Source organism: Mugil cephalus, chromosome 9 (genome assembly GCF_022458985.1).
Source record: "Mugil cephalus isolate CIBA_MC_2020 chromosome 9, CIBA_Mcephalus_1.1, whole genome shotgun sequence".
Classification (NCBI taxonomy): domain Eukaryota; kingdom Metazoa; phylum Chordata; class Actinopteri; order Mugiliformes; family Mugilidae; genus Mugil; species Mugil cephalus.
The window spans coordinates 24063896-24081473 of NC_061778.1; the positions used below are offsets into that span (position 1 = coordinate 24063896).

At 42.6% G+C, this 17578-nt stretch overlaps 2 protein-coding genes across 5 annotated transcripts; one reads left to right on the forward strand and one right to left on the reverse strand.

Annotated features, from left to right (window-relative positions):
* The first annotated feature begins 399 nt into the window (after positions 1 to 399).
* On the forward strand, positions 400 to 9092 carry rps6kb1b (ribosomal protein S6 kinase b, polypeptide 1b). Its single transcript, XM_047594092.1, has 15 exons — positions 400 to 582; positions 1966 to 2009; positions 2091 to 2211; positions 2337 to 2405; positions 3789 to 3936; positions 4041 to 4098; positions 4208 to 4308; positions 4433 to 4523; positions 4646 to 4736; positions 4860 to 4967; positions 5057 to 5119; positions 5864 to 5941; positions 6145 to 6252; positions 6900 to 7012; positions 7146 to 9092. Exons 1-15 carry the CDS (start codon positions 514 to 516, stop codon positions 7399 to 7401), a joined length of 1518 nt encoding a protein of 505 aa, XP_047450048.1. The 5' UTR covers positions 400 to 513; the 3' UTR covers positions 7402 to 9092.
* Positions 9093 to 10388: 1296 nt separating this feature from the next.
* On the reverse strand, positions 10389 to 14740 carry slc33a1 (solute carrier family 33 member 1). 4 transcript variants are annotated; one of them, XM_047595141.1, is made up of 9 exons: positions 14662 to 14740; positions 13279 to 13736; positions 12998 to 13151; positions 12717 to 12912; positions 12412 to 12611; positions 12119 to 12303; positions 11922 to 12039; positions 11515 to 11730; positions 10389 to 11424 (listed from the first exon to the last, which is right to left on the reverse strand). In XM_047595141.1, the coding sequence occupies exons 2-9, from the start codon at positions 13692 to 13694 to the stop codon at positions 11257 to 11259; spliced, it is 1653 nt and encodes a 550-aa protein (XP_047451097.1). In that variant the 5' UTR covers positions 13695 to 13736; positions 14662 to 14740; the 3' UTR covers positions 10389 to 11256. The 4 variants fall into 4 exon arrangements, with proteins under 4 accessions (XP_047451097.1, XP_047451096.1, XP_047451095.1 ...); XM_047595140.1 differs by having other exon boundaries at positions 13279 to 13762; positions 14510 to 14715; XM_047595139.1 differs by having other exon boundaries at positions 14510 to 14714.
* Between the last annotated feature and the right edge of the window lie 2838 nt (positions 14741 to 17578).

Consider the following 17578-nt stretch of genomic DNA (forward strand, 5'->3'; position numbering starts at 1 on the left):
ATTTTATGCTAGTATTGTATCTTTTGTCATGCCTTCCCAGTGTTTTTGTTAAGCACGCCGTTTTATGTTTAAAATATTTTTCTTTAATGTATATGAATATTATATGTGATATAACAATAATAACATATATTATTATATTATATAACAATAATCATATATAATTTATACTATTACATATTTTACATGGATATAGGAATATATACAGTATATAAATTAATTTAAATCAGCAAGTATGCTACAATACAAATAAAAATCACTGTGCTTAATTTGTGTATGCAAAAACACCATACTGCTATGTTGAAGTTTGGAGGCAACATGTTTGTTATTTTAGATGTAGGCTAAATGTGGTGTTTGTGACCAAATTAAACATGTCGCCGCCCCCTTTGTTGAGATTTGCAGTGCGCATGCCCAGTGTAGTAGCCGGTCATGGCGGCGGTGTGTGTTTGTCCATGAGGTGGGGGACGCCTGTTATTCTTGTGGTCTGTGACGGAGCGATCCGAGCGAAGCGCTGCCATGGCTGGAGTGTTTGACATTGATTTGGACCAACCGGAGGAAAATGTCTCCGACGACGAGACTGATGAGGTACTTTAGAGGGAGCTGGGGCAGCTGTCACAGCACAGACTCTCCACCGGAGGCCTGCTCCTGCAGCCGGAGCTCTCGGGCCTTTCCATGCAGCGACACGGCACATGCTAATGCTAGCTCCCCCCCCTCCCCGCTAGCCTGACAGCGATCATGACAGAGCTGTCACTTGTCCAGTTTTTTTATTTTTATTTCAGTAGCAGTATCAGCGGGCGATACAATGCACGCGTCGCTGTCGCTGTCCCATTTAAGTCCATTGCTGTCATGTTAGAGTTGTGCAAGCCACCCTTACTTGGCCAAAGGTGCAGCAGTGTTAAATGTGGCTCCGTGTGCAACAGTTTATTTTGGCAAGGCTGAAACAGAGTGGGTCTGTGTGGACGGAGAGCTGGTGCCCGTGTGTTTCCATTCATGCTGAGATATAAAAAGCACCAACACTAATGTATGTTTAAGATGCTAAATGAGTTAAGACGCACGCATTTACAGCTTAGTGCACATGTCCAACTGCAGCCGCCTGATTACAACAAACCACTTGCCTTATCTGAGAGTAGTGTACATAAATGGGCTGCACACGCATAGTCTGTGCATGTGTCTCATGAAGGTAAACAAGCTTTGTCCTTTGCTAAATGTTTTTCACCATGACATTTATGCACATTTATGGTGCCATTTGGACATATTAAACCACAGCAGCTACTGTTCAGGAGTATCCAATCACTGCGTAGCAGTGAAACCAAACCTCTTTGTTAACAGACTGCCTGGACTAAACTTATCCCACTGAAGGATGCAGTGTGAAGTAACTATCCCTTTCTCAATCAGTATCGCTGTCATGTGAAATATTCTCGTGACAGTGATTGCTAAGTGGAGGAACTGGAATAAGATGATATTTGTCTTTCTTGCTGAAAAGTTAAATGATCAAATCGGTTGCATAGGTATGGAGTAAATACATAGACATGTTAAATTATTGTCAGCAGTTAGGATATTTCTGTAGTTAGGTGATTTCTAATAACTTTCATGAAGGTTATGGTATTTGATTCATTTATATTTTCAAGTACTTTTGAGTTGTATTGTGTTGCACTGACACAAGTTTCTATTATTTTGACCCCGTCTTCGTTAGTGACCTAGGCTAATTAATTCAACCCAGTTTAACAGCACCTACAAATTACGTCCTCCAAAATGATCATCCAATTAAATCACCACCTTTCTGATGCTGCTTCAACATAAACTGAACATTAAAAAAGTCATGGAGGGAGAGTTAGTGCAGTGCATTAGTTGTAACCAGTGTGATGGTATGTCTAGCGTACTTTGTTGTTCGTTATATAGTAGTGTCTGCTCATACTCTTATTGGAAAACTAACTTGTTGTTCTGTATTGTTTATGTGTTTCCTTCCAGGCTCAGATCAATGAAATCATGGACCAGTGCACTGGCTTTGAGTTGTAAGTATTTATGTACTCTATTATGTCGTTGTATGGTGGTATGTTTGAAGAGAGTAATACGTTAAGCGTGTGTCAACGCAGCAACATGGACGACTGTGAGAAGATTGAGATCTCTGAGGACAACGTCAATCAGGGCACGGAGAACATCAGACCGGAGTGCTTTGAGCTACTGCGGGTCCTGGGGAAGGGCGGCTATGGAAAGGTAGTATGGATAAAATGCAGACTGAACGTGCACATATTGGTCAGCCTGTTTAACCTGAAGTGTGGAGTAATATTTACTTTGCCCGGCTGTTCTTACCCTTCCATTTCACTTTCCTTGCTGTGCAGGTTTTCCAAGTTCGGAAAGTTGTCGGAGCCGCATCTGGCAAAATATTTGCCATGAAAGTTTTAAAAAAGGTACTTTTCCCCCTCATCGACTCCAAACACAATCGAGTTACGTCACTTGCAGGGACGTAGGATGTAGAGCTGCTCTAAGGTTGTGCCATATGAACTTAATACCATGATTGTTGTCATAAATCAACATTACGGTGCTTCTGTCTGCAAATACTGGCTGTCGCTGAAGGCAGCGGTGGGGTAAGATTTCACTGCTAGTTGGTAGATTGCCATCTGCGCTGCCCTACTGCAGCCTTGGCACCTCTAAACACTCAGCACATTAGATTCACGCTGCTTCTGCTCCTGATTGGCTAACGACCCTAGTGACACATTGAAGGCTTGCCAGAGTTCAGTCTCTCGTTTTGATTGTTCAGCTGCGAGAGCGTTTATGTGCCGCACAGCTCCGATAGAGACCCGTAGTGCTGGGATAGAGGTATTTATGAAGCATCTCAGGGGATTGAATCAGTCCCGATGCCCCAAAATATTTATGTCACTGACATATGGAGCTTTTCTACTGAGGAAGGGATCCTTGTTCTGGGATTAGGAGAGTTGCAGATGTGTCCTAACCTGCCAGGATTTGCCAGCCGGTGGACAGTGAGGGGTAAAATATGCAGTGTGCATTCCTAATTTGATGTAGAGCTTTTCCAAAGATCAGATTGGAGTAAAACTTGTTTGTATCCCTTACCCAAATAAAAAAAAAAAAAGTGCAAAAGACACTTAAGACACAAATAATTTAATGATGTAATGCCCCATGTCGTTTACTCTGAAGAGAGAAGTCGGACTCAGAGTCGGAGTGTGTTCTGTTCTCTGAGGCTGGACTGCCATGATGTTTGAGATGCTTGATAAAGGCCAGTAGCGTAGTAGAGCCATTAAAAACAGTTTCCTTCGGCTGTCCAGTACAGGAAGTCTGTGTGGGCTGAGATTTCAAATAAAATGGTAATGGTCCTCATTATCAGCCCGTTGTAACTGATTCGCTGGCAGTCAGCTGTTTAGCTTCGAGACAGACAGAAGTGGTTCGTAAACAGAACTAAGAGCAGCAGGGAGGAGGGGTGGGTGGAGAGGAACTGAAGGTACTATCTGTGCACATATAAAACCACAGTGGTGCTCCGTTTATTAATATTGTTGTTCCGCATATGATTCCTACTCTGCTGCATCTATTTTAATAGTTGTCATCGTAAACCTCTGTAATGCATTCATTTGAGTGATTTAAAGGACAGTCAGTGTGTAGATGTAGATGTTAAATTTAATGTATGAATTACTGTATAATAATAATTTGCTGATGTTTGATGTTAATACTCGTCGCACTATGAACAGAAGCCCGTAGGCTAGAGGTCTGCGTCTCCTCTCTTTGCTCCTCTCTGCTCCTTCACTGACGCTCATTTGTTTGTCTTCATCGGGGGCCACCAGGCTATGATCGTGCGTAACGCCAAGGACACGGCCCACACCAAGGCCGAGAGGAACATCCTGGAGGAGGTGAAGCACCCCTTCATTGTCGACCTCATCTACGCCTTCCAGACAGGAGGGAAGCTGTACCTCATCCTGGAGTACCTGAGTGGTCAGTGCACACCACGCATGCGCGTGTCATCCAGCCATGGCACAGTTTGCTTTCTCACCCCTCCTTTCCACCAAATGTTTGACGTGTCACAAATGTGTGTTCAGGAGGAGAGCTCTTCATGCAGCTGGAGAGGGAGGGCATCTTCATGGAGGACACAGCCTGGTGAGCACAAAGCAGAAAGTGCTCTTATTCCTTTGTTTAGATACAAAGCGCCATTTCTTGGCAGCAGTTTTATTGCGCTGAGTGAAAAGTCTTCTGTTCCACTCTCTAGTTTTTACCTGGCAGAGATCTCCATGGCTCTGGGCCACCTGCACCAGAAGGGCATCATCTACAGAGACCTCAAGCCTGAGAACATCATGCTCAACAATCAAGGTGGATGCAGACGGAGGATATTTAACCGTGTGATGATTCATTTTCACATTGGATTAACTTGTTCTAACTGAATGCTGGTTCAGAAAACAGCATTGTAAACGAATGCTTGCCGTGTCCTTTTCAGGTCACGTAAAGTTGACAGACTTTGGTTTGTGTAAAGAGTCGATTCACGACGGCACCGTCACTCACACTTTCTGTGGTACCATTGAATACATGTAAGTCTGTGTTTTCGATCTCATTCAGTTGCTTCGCTATGATTATTTATTTTATTTTTTTTGTTCAAGCTCACTGATGATTTTTGCTCTTTAACTCATCAAGGCTTATGGCATTGTTACAGGGCTCCAGAGATCTTGATGAGGAGCGGGCACAACAGAGCAGTGGACTGGTGGAGTCTGGGCGCCCTGATGTACGACATGCTCACGGGAGCGGTCGGTTAAAAATTTACAACCTAAAAAAAGCTCTCTGCTTCACAAATATTAATGGACTCTTATAAAATATTTATCAAAATTTTGACTTCTGTGGTTTTCTTTTTTCCCCCCTCTCTACTGTAGCCACCGTTCACAGGGGAAAACCGCAAAAAGACCATCGACAAGATCCTGAAGTGCAAGCTCAGCCTCCCGCCTTACCTCACGCAAGAAGCCAGAGATCTCCTCAAACGGGTATTTGCTGTTTTTCCCTGAGCTCAGGTTACTTGCCTCGCCACCGGGTATTATCCTTTTGACATTTCAGTGCTGTTTTGGTTGTGCAGTTGCTGAAGAGGAACGCGTCATCGCGGCTGGGAGCAGGAGCAGGGGACGCCACGGAAGTGCAGGTGAGAATATTCACGGCGGTAAAACACGTCGAATGTGTGAAAGCACTCATACATCCTACATCTTACCTTATATGTTGGGGGGGGGGGATTCTGTTCATCAGTTTAAAATAAGATATACCTTTATTCATCCTAGAGTAGGGAAATTCTCTATGAAGCAAGCGTGGGTGTAGCTCTTCTTTTTAGCTGCTGCCAGTAGTTAATGTATCAGAATATACACTGATCATTCATAACATTATGACCACTAATGGGTGAAGTGAATAACACTGGTTCATTATTATGGCACCTGTGAGTAGATGGGATATAAGTCAACACTTTGCCCTCAGTATTTATGTTGGAAGCAGGAATAATGGGCAAGTGGGGGGACGTGAGTAACTACAGCATTTGTGTCGCCAGGCAGATGGTTCTCTCCATATGAGCTGGGTTCTGCTCAAGGTTTCTTCCTCTTAAAAGTTCAGGCTGGTTCTGATAGAAAGGCGTCAGAACACACAGTACATGCTGCCAAATACCACCTCACACCTTCAGATATCTAATAGAGTGCCTGTTGCCTTGGATTAAGGCTGTTTTTGTTGCAAAAGGAGACCTACATGAAATTCGCCAGGCGTACATAATGTTATGGCTGATTAGTGTACATGCTTCTTAAGCTTCAGTCTCGCCACAATCCCCTCTAAGGCACACTTAGTTTAAATACATGTTTAGCGGACTACTGTTTCTCGACCTTCTAATCGTAGTCTCTTTATCCCACAGGCTCATCCCTTCTTTCGACACATCAACTGGGAGGATCTGCTGGCGCGGAAAGTGGAGCCTCCCTTCAAGCCTTTCCTGGTGAGTATCGGGCGGGGCGGGGGTGCTGAGCTTCCTCTAGTTTCAGGTTCAACGCTCACAAACGTCGCTTCTTGAATTTCAGGTTTGGAGTACGTTTCGGGAACTGAATCCAGGTGTTCTAACGTTTCAGGCCGTCTCCCGCTCGCCGTCACGTCCGCTCATGTTGCGACACCTGCTCACCTGTGTTTGTTGTATCTTTGCAGCAATCAGCAGAAGACGTGAGTCAGTTTGACTCGAAGTTCACCAGTCAGACGCCAGTGGACAGCCCGGATGACTCCACCCTCAGCGAGAGTGCCAATCAAGCCTTCCTGGTAACTTCTGCCTGCGCTCTCCTCAACTTCTCCTTGTTCTAATAATGTTCATTCCTCGTTTTAGGTCGTTACGTCATGATGCCAAGAGGCAAACCAATAAGCTAACGTTTTCAGACGCAAGTTAATCATTTATGAGGTTCTTATGAATAGTGGTTTTTCCCAGTGTGGAGAATCCCATCTGTTATAAGACTCACTCAATATAAGACGATGACCACGTTTTAAGCAGAACTGCCAACATCAGGTCTGGCTTCGTTAATCATTTCAAACACTTGTTTGAACAACTCATTTCTCTACCACACGGCCTCAAGTCACCTGATGTTGACTCTGTACACAAGCAGGAAAATGTCTTCATTTTACTCTGAGAGCTTGTGTATGGTTACTAAGTGCTGATACTGTCATGGGTTTTTCACCGCCTCTCAGTTAGACTGTAAATTCCCTTTGAGCGATTAATGAGGCACTTTTTATTCTGATGTCCACGTACATGTAGCTGTTGTTTCACAGAGCAGTAATAATTACTACGGCAAAAGTGAAATCTGTCACGTTCAGCAGCCGTGGTCAGTTAGTAACAGATCATTTGTCTCATTGGCTCTACTTCTACCCCGAACACACGTCTGTTTCCTACTCATCTCCTGTCTGTGTTTTTCTAGGGTTTCACTTACGTTGCTCCATCAGTGCTGGAAAACATCAAAGAACGCTTCTCATTTGAGCCAAAAGTCCGCTCACCTCGGCGGATCATGGGCAGCCCGAGAACACCTCTCAGGTATGTCAGTGGGGACAAATGAATGAGACTGTTGAAAAGACACATGGAACCAAACGTGCAGTGTTTCCGATCACTAAAAACACACACGACCTTTTTTGTCTCTTCCTTTTGTTTCTCTCCTCTGTCCTTCAAGCCCAGTCAAGTTCTCAGCAGGAGACTGCTGGGCCCGGAGCCCCCTCCTCCAAGGCGGAGGACCGAGCGTCCTCCAGTCTCCTCAGGACCAGGCCATGGAAGTGTCCACCCCAGAGCAGATGGATGTCACGTCCAGCTCCGAGGCCTCAGCCCCCCTCCCCATCCGTCAGCCGGCCGGGGTCAACCTCGCTCAGATGAAGCAGCAAGCCTACCCTGTTGTGGCCAAACGCCCCGAGCATCTACGTATGAACCTATGACCCCGCCCCGCCCGTTTAGGAGAGTTTATTTCTTGACTTTTTTTCTTTTTCTTTATTGATATATATTTTTTTTTTTAAAGAAAATCAAACAAGATACGGATGCTAGAGACAATGAAAAATCCAAAATTGCACATCCGCACACTACATGAACTGTCACAACCTGGAGTTTGTGCGCACGTTTGGGACTCGAGCGTGCTTCAACTAAGTGCTACAGACAACATCACCATCTCACCACTTCTCCATCACCTCAGGTCTGCTGACCTCGGTCTTCTGTTCCCCCTTTTATCCTCTCAAATGGACTAGACGGACTGAAAACGTTTAGAGGAGCTGCAGCTTGTGTGTGAATCAGAGCTGATGATGTATCACACAGCGTGCAAGTGATTCAAACTGAAACACAGTCTAATGTACGACATGTCCAAAGTGCTTTGTGCGATTTGAATGAATGCCAGTGAGGAAATTGCTTCCATTGGAAGATTTTGACTTCTTCTTAGACAAAATGCTTCCTGGCTCTGAATGGAATATTAATTAGGTTCATTATTTAAAAAAATGATCAAATGAAGGATCATTGAGTAGTAGTAGTAGACAGGCAGAGTTCTGGTATTGATGAATATAGCTTTATGTCTTACGAGGTTTTACAAGATGGATGCATTATCTGTGCTATACATCAGTGATGAATCAGAGAGAGCCTAAATTAAACAAGAAAAAAAAAAGTTGACTTTTTACGTTCTTTGAGCATTAATGTTGTGGATGACTTGTGAAACGGCTTATTTGATGTGGGATCCACACGTCGGCTATCTGCGCACTAATCACTGGATTAGCTGTCACCAGACACAATTCAGACGGACGTCGCTTTCCCCCACCATCGCCCAGACCCTCAAACTCATCTCGGTGCTGCGCTGCACAGGGACGCGCTGGGTCTCTGCGGCCTGGGACGTCAGACGCCCCTGGGGCGATTCATACTGGAGAGACCGTGCCGCCAGTTGATCTGGACACTGTCTGCCGCTACAGGGGTTTAATTCTCCAAAAAAAAAAAAAAAAAAAAAAAAACTGGGGCAACATTTACAGGCTCCTGCATCAGCATTAACTTGTTTAGGATGGAAGTTTTAGAATTCCTGAAAAGCAAGAGAATTATAAATAAAACGCTGAAAAAAAGTGGGTCGTGTCTTTTGTGTACTGGAAGAAAAACAACTACAGACCTCATAAGTGTGTGTATATATTTTTTTTTTTAATTACAGAGATTTATTTAAAATCTGCAGCCTTCCAATGGCAACAGCTGCTAGCACATTCAAATTCCTCACCATACCCTGTGTTTTATTCCTTTTTCTTTATTTGATTTGAGATTTGGACTCGTAAACAAAAACAGTGCAAAAAATTCAAACGTACTTTAAAAACAAAAATGTCGAAGTTAATGAGGAAATGAAATTAAAAACTTTACCACCACCTACAGGACAGTTACAGGCACTACAACAATAAGTGCTGACAAATAAGGAATGCGTTTGTAGTCAATAGAAGAACACGGTCTTATCTGCTATAATGTTTTTCAAAAATCAAAATAAATACAGTGTCATTATAATGCCAAAAAAAAACATGAATGAAATTCAGTCACTTCAAAAACATTGAAGGCCCCATAATATGAAAGGTTGTGTAAGTGTGATGTATAGTACGAGGGACTTCATTTCTGCTGAATCAGATGAAAAAAAAACAAAAACTAGAGTCTGGACATTAATATGCCATTCGGCTGCCACCTGAAACTAATTCCTCCAACTGGAAGTAAGTATCTGGTCATTATCAATAACCTGAGACTGTGTGAATTTCTAGTCGCCGACACTCATCTAATAAAAACCCAAACTTCCCCACCAGTCACTTAGAACTGACGAAGGTAGTTGGATGAGTGGTGAAATGTCTTCAAGCAAGTGAAATAATCTTTGTTTCAGCTTAGGTTTTGTTAGTTTTTTTGGTTACATGGTGGCTGGATGACTCAGTAATTCAAAGATAATGGACCTTTTGACCTGTAGCTCGAACCCTTACACGAACCCTGATTGTGCTTGAGAAAAATATCGTAACATTCAGTTCTACAGTATGAAAAACACCCATGAATTTATCAGGAAGGCTGCTGGTCGGGGATCTGAAATGTCCTGTGGGTAATAACTGCAGTGTATTTATTACAGGCAACAGCGAGTGATAAAAACCCATATGCACCTGCGACATGTGCTGTATTTTTAATGGTGAAGCAACAGAGGGTTATTACAGCATTATTCATTACTACAGCTCAACCCGACCATTTCTACCTGATGGCTGGTGTTTACACCCCACTAATACCTACTGACGGATGTTTGCTTATTGTAGTAATATTGTATCTGTAAAACGGGAGAATGGTGCCTACGCTCCACTAGATCCTTGCTGAAAATAGAAATATGACAACAACACAACGGAAGAAAATGATAACAGTTGCACCAATCAGCCACAACATTAAGTCCACAGACAGAAGAAGTAAATAACATTGACCATCTTGTGACAACACAATGTTCTGCTGGGAAACATTTGGACCTGGCCTTAATTCATATGGATGTTACTTAGACATGTAGCACCCACGTAGACCAGACCAGACACCCCCACCCCATAGCAATGACACCCCTTGATGGCAGCAGCCATCCCCAGCAGGATGCAGCCTGACACAGACACACACACACAAAAACAGTTTAGGAACAACTCAGAAAACAGGAAGAACAGGCACAAGGGAGACCGACTTGTGTAATATAGGAAGGTGGTTGTAATGATATGCCTGATTGGTGTATAATTGTAATGAATGTAAGGTAATATGGTAAAAGGCCTTACTGAAAAACAAGATGTCCCAATGGTAAATGGCAAATAATGGTGAGTAATATTATTAGATGTAATAGATAATATTCCTTCAACAAAGCAACTGAATGCAACAAGTGACGGTACTGGTTCATATTAGATAGTGTGCAAATGAAATTCTACATAAGAACAGGTGATTCATTTTTTTATTTTTGTCTCTGACGGCTTCTGTAGAACTCAACTTCATTGAGAGAAATAAATGAAAGCAGCCGATGCACCAGATGACAGTATTACACAATGACTTTTCATCCATTTAACTTCAGTCCACTGCCACGTCCTCTACCTTCAGATCAGACGACGCTGGCTTTGAATTGTTTTTCAAAAGAAAAACTAAACAAGGCACAAATTACTCTACAGGAACAGATTTAAATAATCGTTTAAAGAAATTCTGGTTCAGATCAGAGTCAAACAGGTATTCTTCACACTGGGTTTTGGTTTGGTTTACCAGATGGATTTGGTCAGCCTGCATCAGATCAGACACCAACGGGAGATCTTACGGTCACATTAGATGAGTGCATCAGTATGTTCTGCATTTTTTGCCCCTTAAACACATTTTTAATGTAGTTCAAATGGTGGCCAGGATGGTAAACAAGTCTGAGGAGCTGAGTTTTACTAAAACCACTTTACATGATTTAACTTGGCAATCCAAGCAAGTTAAAACAAACCCAGAAAATGGTTTGAATGTACTCTTTGACTTCGCTCTGGTTTGGTTGAGCTATTTCAAGCAGCATGAGAGTTTTTAGCTAGTCTGACACCAGTAGGACACTTTGACAGTTAACAAGAGGGATAATTAGGCAGATTCCTACCTCAAGAGAAGACAACAACAGTATTCTGAGAACGTGCTTTAAGGTGACAGAAGCGACAGAGTGTGAGGGCGAATGTTCTCTGAACCAGAGATGAAAGACCAGGAGCTTGAAGAAGAAATTACAGTTTGTCCAGCAATTACCAGTAGGATATGCAGTGCACCAAGAAGTGTCTGTGGCTGGCCGGGCGTCGTCACTGATCCACTTTGCACCTCCACGCTGCAGAGCTCTGCTCCTGCAGCCGCCTCATCTTCTTCCCTAACCACAGCCACCAGGCTAAACCGATCACCACGCACACCACGGACTCCACGTAGTAGCCATCCAACGTGGTCACGCAAGCGCCGCCTTCCCTGATGCACAGCTGGAGGCGAGAACAGGGATAAAATGTGAAGTTTGTGCTTTTCAGGATGAGAACACGCACACCGTCTCGATGCTTCCCCTGGGAACTCACCCCTGCTTCTTCTGCTGAGCCGCAGCTCTGACCGGCAGCCCCCTGACATTCCTTGGAGGTCAGAGGGTCGACCATCCACAGAGCCAAGGTGGAGGGCCAGTTTCCTCCGAGGTTAGTGACCGTGTTGAGCAGGGTCATGTAGGTCCCGCCGATGAGGGGGTCACTCACTTTGGCGTGGAAGGCCATGCAGGCCACGTACATGCTGTACAGAGCCACCTGGAGAGAAAACACAAGGAGGACTTAATTAACTGTTAATTTACTGAACACACACTCTTCACAGAGAGTCAACAGTCCCGTCTTAGAGGTCTCTGTGCTGCTATAATCCTGCCAGTTGGATAAACTGTGGCATGATCTGGTGTAGAAGCAGAACTCAAGAGATAAATAGGATAAACAAAGTAATACTGAACCTGATGTAAAGCGTAGCTTAGCAGCACTATGGCAAAGTAGTAAACAGGGAAGCCTCCTTCTCGTTTTACGCTGGGGGTCCACCACACCAGCAGAGCATACTCCAGCCCTATAAGTAACCTGAAACACAAGACAAGGCTCATTGTTGTAGACGATGTGGACAGGACGCACAGGCCTTTATGCATGCATGTGTTACAACCTGAAAGGGAATGCCTTGTAGAAGATGTCTAGCGGCCTGGGCCCCGCTGTGTATTTACTGATGATCACTGGAAGAAGGATCTGCAGAGGCACCATGGGCACAGCCAGCAACGCCAGCTGCTCCTTGGGAACTCCAGCCTCCACCAGCTTCAGGCCTGTAACTGCATCTGCTGCAGAGAAACCGATCTAAAACACACAGAGAACATGCATGAAGGTTAACTTCCGCATAACAACACATGTGCAAAACTGCACGGCCACATTTAACCAAACATTTATCTGGTGACGTTTAAGTACTTTAGCAGTGAGAAGCAGGGCACAAAAGGTGAAGACTGTGGGCATCTTGATGATGGAGAACAGCAGCTTGTAGGTTTCCGTGACGCCTTTAGTCTCCTCTGGGACTCTCCTCTTCCCTTTACCATGTTCATTTTCCCTTTTAAAGATGGCTACCAGAGTGGTGGAAACCATGAACACCACTCCCCAAAAGAACAGGAAATCTGCACCAGAAGAACAGAAAAATACATCTTATTCCATTTATCCCAAACAATTATCGTTCAATTTAATCTGCTGCCTTTTTGATGCATCAAGTTACGGATGAATACCTGGCAGGGTGACAATGCCCGATTCCTTTGGCTCCATTCTGAGGTATTTGTTGCAAAAGTCAGCTGACTCCAGAGCCAGGAAAAGCACGTTCCCCAGGAAGTAGCCGGCTGTCTGGCCCACGGAGTTACATGTAGATGCATAGCCCACATTTTCCCTAGATAACATTGTCAGGGCCCAACCATCCACAGCTATATCCTTAAACACAGAGAAGGTAAAATGAATGCCTTTACCGTTCTGAATATAACAGAGTGTTTGTATTGCTGTGTTTATTTCTGTTTACCTGCGTGGCTGCCAGGAACGCGAGCATAAAGAAGACTGCAGTAAGTGTTAACACATTCGGGCCGCTCTCACTCTGCAGCAGCGAATTCACCGTAACAGAAAGGTAGAGCATGAATAAGCCCAGCAGGTACTGTGTGGGCACCAGCCACGATTTTCTGCAGAGATATGTGGGAGGCGGGGGAAGTAGGAGAGAGATATCATTAGGAAAAAGATGCACAGAATAAAGAAAAAAAGGGCACATTTTAAAGATCAGCAAAACTACTTCATAGGCATCTTTCTTACCTTCTCCCAAACCTGCTGAAGTACAGTGCATCCACCAGCGGTGCCCACAGAAGCTTGAGACTAAAAGGCCAGAAGACGAAGCTGAAGAAGGCTTGGTCTTTGTAGCTGACGTTCTTGCTCTGTAAGATCAGAGGGATGCTGCCAGCCAGCCCAAGAGGTATACCTTGCAGTACATAGAGGAACAGAAGCAGCAAAACATTCCCCAGCTCGCCACGGACCCCAGGCCGGACCCTGCAGTGCCTCCTGTCCTCAGAGTCCGATCCTCTGACAAGGTCCGCTGTTTCGTCTTCCACTTCCGACTCCGAGGAGCTTGTCCGTGCCCTGAGCATGTCCCTTGTGTTTTCAGGCGGGATCATGCCAGCCGCCGGCTTCCTCTGCCGCCTGTTTTTGTGTGTGATCAAATCTAAGGGCTCCATCGTGGAGTGGTGGGCATCAAACCGGCTGCGCCCTCAGCGAATCTGCAAGATGAGATCAGAGAGAAACACTGAAACAGATAAACAGATTTATGGTTAGGTGCAAGTTATATGAGACTACCATAAATGATTTTACTTAGGCATAATAAAAACAAATCAGAAAAAAGCAGAGGTGATCACAGCAAGAGTACAGATATAGTACACAAATGCCACAAAGTGCAACACAACGTTGAAATAAAGGTTTGTGTGATGATATAAGTTTACTGGACATGCAATGACTACACTGGGGGGAAAAGGCAGCGAGCTACAAAAAGTAACATATTGACTACACTTGACTCAAACAGTTGTACTGAGGGAGTTCAATGATCAACAGACTACTAGTACAGTGTGTATTCACATTTCAATATCCAAGAAAAAGGGATGTGTAAATACTTTGTATCAATCAAAAATTTTGCAATCAATAACCATTATAATAACAATAAGTTACGGGCTGTGTTTAATTAGAAATAAGAGGGCCGAGAATAAAGAGATGAGCATTTCAGGGAGAACAAGAAAAAGAAATTAGTCCTAAAAAAAAGCTACACACTCATTCTATATTAATATGATGTTACGGCATAATTATGAAGCAGCTTCATCAATTCATTTGTTCATTTAAAGTTCGCAGCGGTCGCCTTACAATGACGTGTGGCGGCGTATTGTAGATAAACAGACTTAAATTGAAAAAACTGTCTAAAACACAACGCTATGACAAATATAAAACATAAAAACTAGACATGGATGAAAAGGAAAAGTAAATCAAGAGGTGAATCCATGCATACCTGCCGATGACAGCATGCCAACACAAAGCACAGTACACAAACGGCTGAATCACAGAGCCAATCAGCGGGAGATGGGTTTTTATTATTAACTTTATTCAATCAAAAAATCGACGGCCTCTCGACTAAGATAAGAAACACAAGAAGAAGACTACCGTTTGACTTTACACTGGTGACATCGGTGGACGTCAAAATAGAAGAGGCAGGAAGTGCGCCGCGTGCAGCATCTAAATGTGTCCGGCACCGTCAGCTGACGTGTCAAAACGCAACTACCGGGGGTTCCGCTTCAAGGTACTATTAAATATTATTCGATCTCATCCCTGGGTCAGGGGGTCTTGAGGTTCCTCACTGCATAGTAATTATATCTCCAGCTCTGGCGGATGTAAAAGTACCAATAACGAAAAGTCAAAATACTCCATTACAATCCCTGCATGACAAATCCTACTTGAGTAAAAGTACATAGGCATCAGCAGAAATTTGATTTACATTACTGACATAAAATGACTGCTTTGGTCGCCCTGGCTGATTAATTATTATATATGACAACGCAGATTATTAATGTAATCAATGTAATGTAGGCAACAGGTAGTAGCGGCTGGAGGTGGAGGAAACTGAACTGTTTCATATTCAGCTTACTGTCAAAGACGGCTGATACATGTTAGGAGGGCATCAGATGATTAATGGGAGAGGGAAAAAGAAAAGACTTCTTGGCTGGACTTGTGATGCATCTAATCCTTGATTTGTGGTTAGATATTGGCTCATGTGAGCATTTACTGACATTAAACAAAAAGTTCAGAGGAATTCATTCATAAACTGATAATGCTGCATCTGAAACGTTACTCTGACTACAGCCTGCTTTTAGATACCAGAAGCCAAAAATGTGAGAAACACTTTGTTTAATCTTTACCACTGTGCTGTATGACGCTGTTTAATAATCCACTGTCTATGATCTTCAATCGAAAAGTCAAATAAATGTAGTAGAGGAGCAGCACAACTTGGTCATTTAGTGCAGTACTGAATGTACTTGGTTACTTCCCACCAGTGCCCTTGGGGAATCGTTTACAGGGACGTGTGTTCATAGTAAAGTAAGTAGTTCATTGCAAATATTGCACTATAATTACACCAGTTCTATCTAACTCCCAATAAACCAAAACAATTAAAGCATATACTGACCATGTCATGAATCTTAACATATAACACTGTATCCTTTCAATGGTGCATTTTGTTAGAATCACATGAAAATTAAAACTAAGAATGAAGCATTCAACACTAGGCAAAGTCTAACAGGCTGAAATGCACGATAATTAACAATAGTTCATGGAAGTGAGACTAATGTGCTTTACTAACGTATGGTGAATTATTGGCACTGGACAATGTAAACAAAGTAGGACATAGAATATAAATGTTGGTCTTAATTCATTCATTAATTGTCCAGCACTGCATCCACAACTTAAATATTCTGACTGGTGTTTTACTCTTTTCAGTGCTGTCAAAAGACTTCCACTTTCCATATCACCATTCCATATAACAGAGATGGTATCTGTAAAATATATCTTGGTTAAAGTGATGCTTGTTAATACTCTAACATTGTTCGACACAATGTCTCAACAGTGTTATTCCTGTCCCATGGTAACTAATTATGCTCTGATTAAACCCCAAATCTAAATAATCTTCACATGTTCTTGGTGTCCTTAACATTTGTTCCAATTAGTTGTGATACAATAGGATGATTTGCATTCACTCTAATTTCCATATTACGAATGAAAGTAAAAAAAAAAAATAAATAATAATAATAATACTATGTTATGAGAACAAAAGAATCAAGTTACCTCTAAAATCTCATTGGCCACTCAACATGTTTGAATAAGCATCTTTTTCCTTGATCTTTTTTCAAGGGTCATGATGTGTCCATTCCCGCATTTAATTTGGAGGTAATGAATAACGACACGCTCTGCCTTGTGGATGCTATGAGTGCATGTGAAGCTGCTTATCCCCGTAAATGGCATGTGACAACATAGAGACATATTTGGGAGCTTCAGCATGTGATAAAAAACGACTACTGTGAAACTGTAACCATGTGAGAGGGTCTAGCATGCAATTCCCTGAAACAGCAAAATAGTGCAGCTCATTTTAATTTCAAGGTACTTATAATGTGTTGTTATTGCATGGTTACGTGATTAAACTGTGTTGAAGCATATATTTGCTAGTTTATTTCACTTCTAGACAAACCCCCTCAAACACTTTAAATTATTTAGGAGGAGTGCCAGGGTCATGGATTAAATTGTGTAATATATTTCATAATAATCAGAGGTATTGTTGCTAAGGTTACTTTATTTATAATATTCTTTGTGCAATGGTTGATGGTTAAGGTCAAGTTTAAGTAATTTTAAGAGACACCCACAAACCACTCATACAATAGTGTTCACACCAGTACTTTTATTGTTCCACAGGCTGGTGCAGGATGGTTCTGATCACATCTATGATTCTACTGGTTCTGAACATAATGTGTGTGAGGCTTTAATGTGTGAATTACATGATGAGCTCTTCAGAATGAAGAGCATGTTGATGACATTTATTTTTTCCTGGAAAAGTGAAAATTTGATATAATGAGAGGGAATATGATAGCACTTTCTTTATTGTTCTCAAATGACTGATAGTCATAGCAGCAGACACCTCAGTTCAAACACTATTGATTGTATCAGTAACAATCAAACCTGTCTTTAGTACCTTTCAGAACCCAGAATCTGAAGCCACCACAGCGAGCATTAAGGAAATACTCTTTTAACAGGAAGAAACCCTCAGCAAAAAAAAGTACATATGGGACAACATGTCTGCTTGAGGCGTTAATGCAAGCTCTGATTAGACATTAGTTTTATTCTAATTTCGAGTTCCTTCACACAACCATAAATGCAGGTATACAGAAAATTGCTACGGTGGCACTTGATATTTTTCCCACTTGGATTCAACACAGATCTCATCTCATCTGATCACATCTCATGTGTCTTATCTTGATTGTTTTACAATTTAAAACAATCGGATGACTGTTTTCTCTGATTATACCTGGAAAGATAA

What these genes read in the sequence shown, in the direction of transcription:
- slc33a1 (XM_047595141.1), bottom strand. Translation starts at nt 13,694, where the DNA reads ATGGAGCCCTTAGATTTGATCACACACAAAAACAGGCGGCAGAGGAAG. An exon ending in CGTTCCTGGCAGCCACGCAG is followed by an intron (nt 12,913 to 12,997) that starts GTAAACAGAAAT and finishes TCTGTGTTTAAG; the next exon opens with GATATAGCTGTGGATGGTTG. An exon ending in TACAAGGCATTCCCTTTCAG is followed by an intron (nt 12,040 to 12,118) that starts GTTGTAACACAT and finishes CTTGTGTTTCAG; the next exon opens with GTTACTTATAGGGCTGGAGT.
- rps6kb1b (XM_047594092.1), top strand. Translation starts at nt 514, where the DNA reads ATGGCTGGAGTGTTTGACATTGATTTGGACCAACCGGAGGAAAATGTC. An exon ending in CAGTGCACTGGCTTTGAGTT is followed by an intron (nt 2,010 to 2,090) that starts GTAAGTATTTAT and finishes GTGTCAACGCAG; the next exon opens with CAACATGGACGACTGTGAGA. An exon ending in CCATGAAAGTTTTAAAAAAG is followed by an intron (nt 2,406 to 3,788) that starts GTACTTTTCCCC and finishes GGGGGCCACCAG; the next exon opens with GCTATGATCGTGCGTAACGC.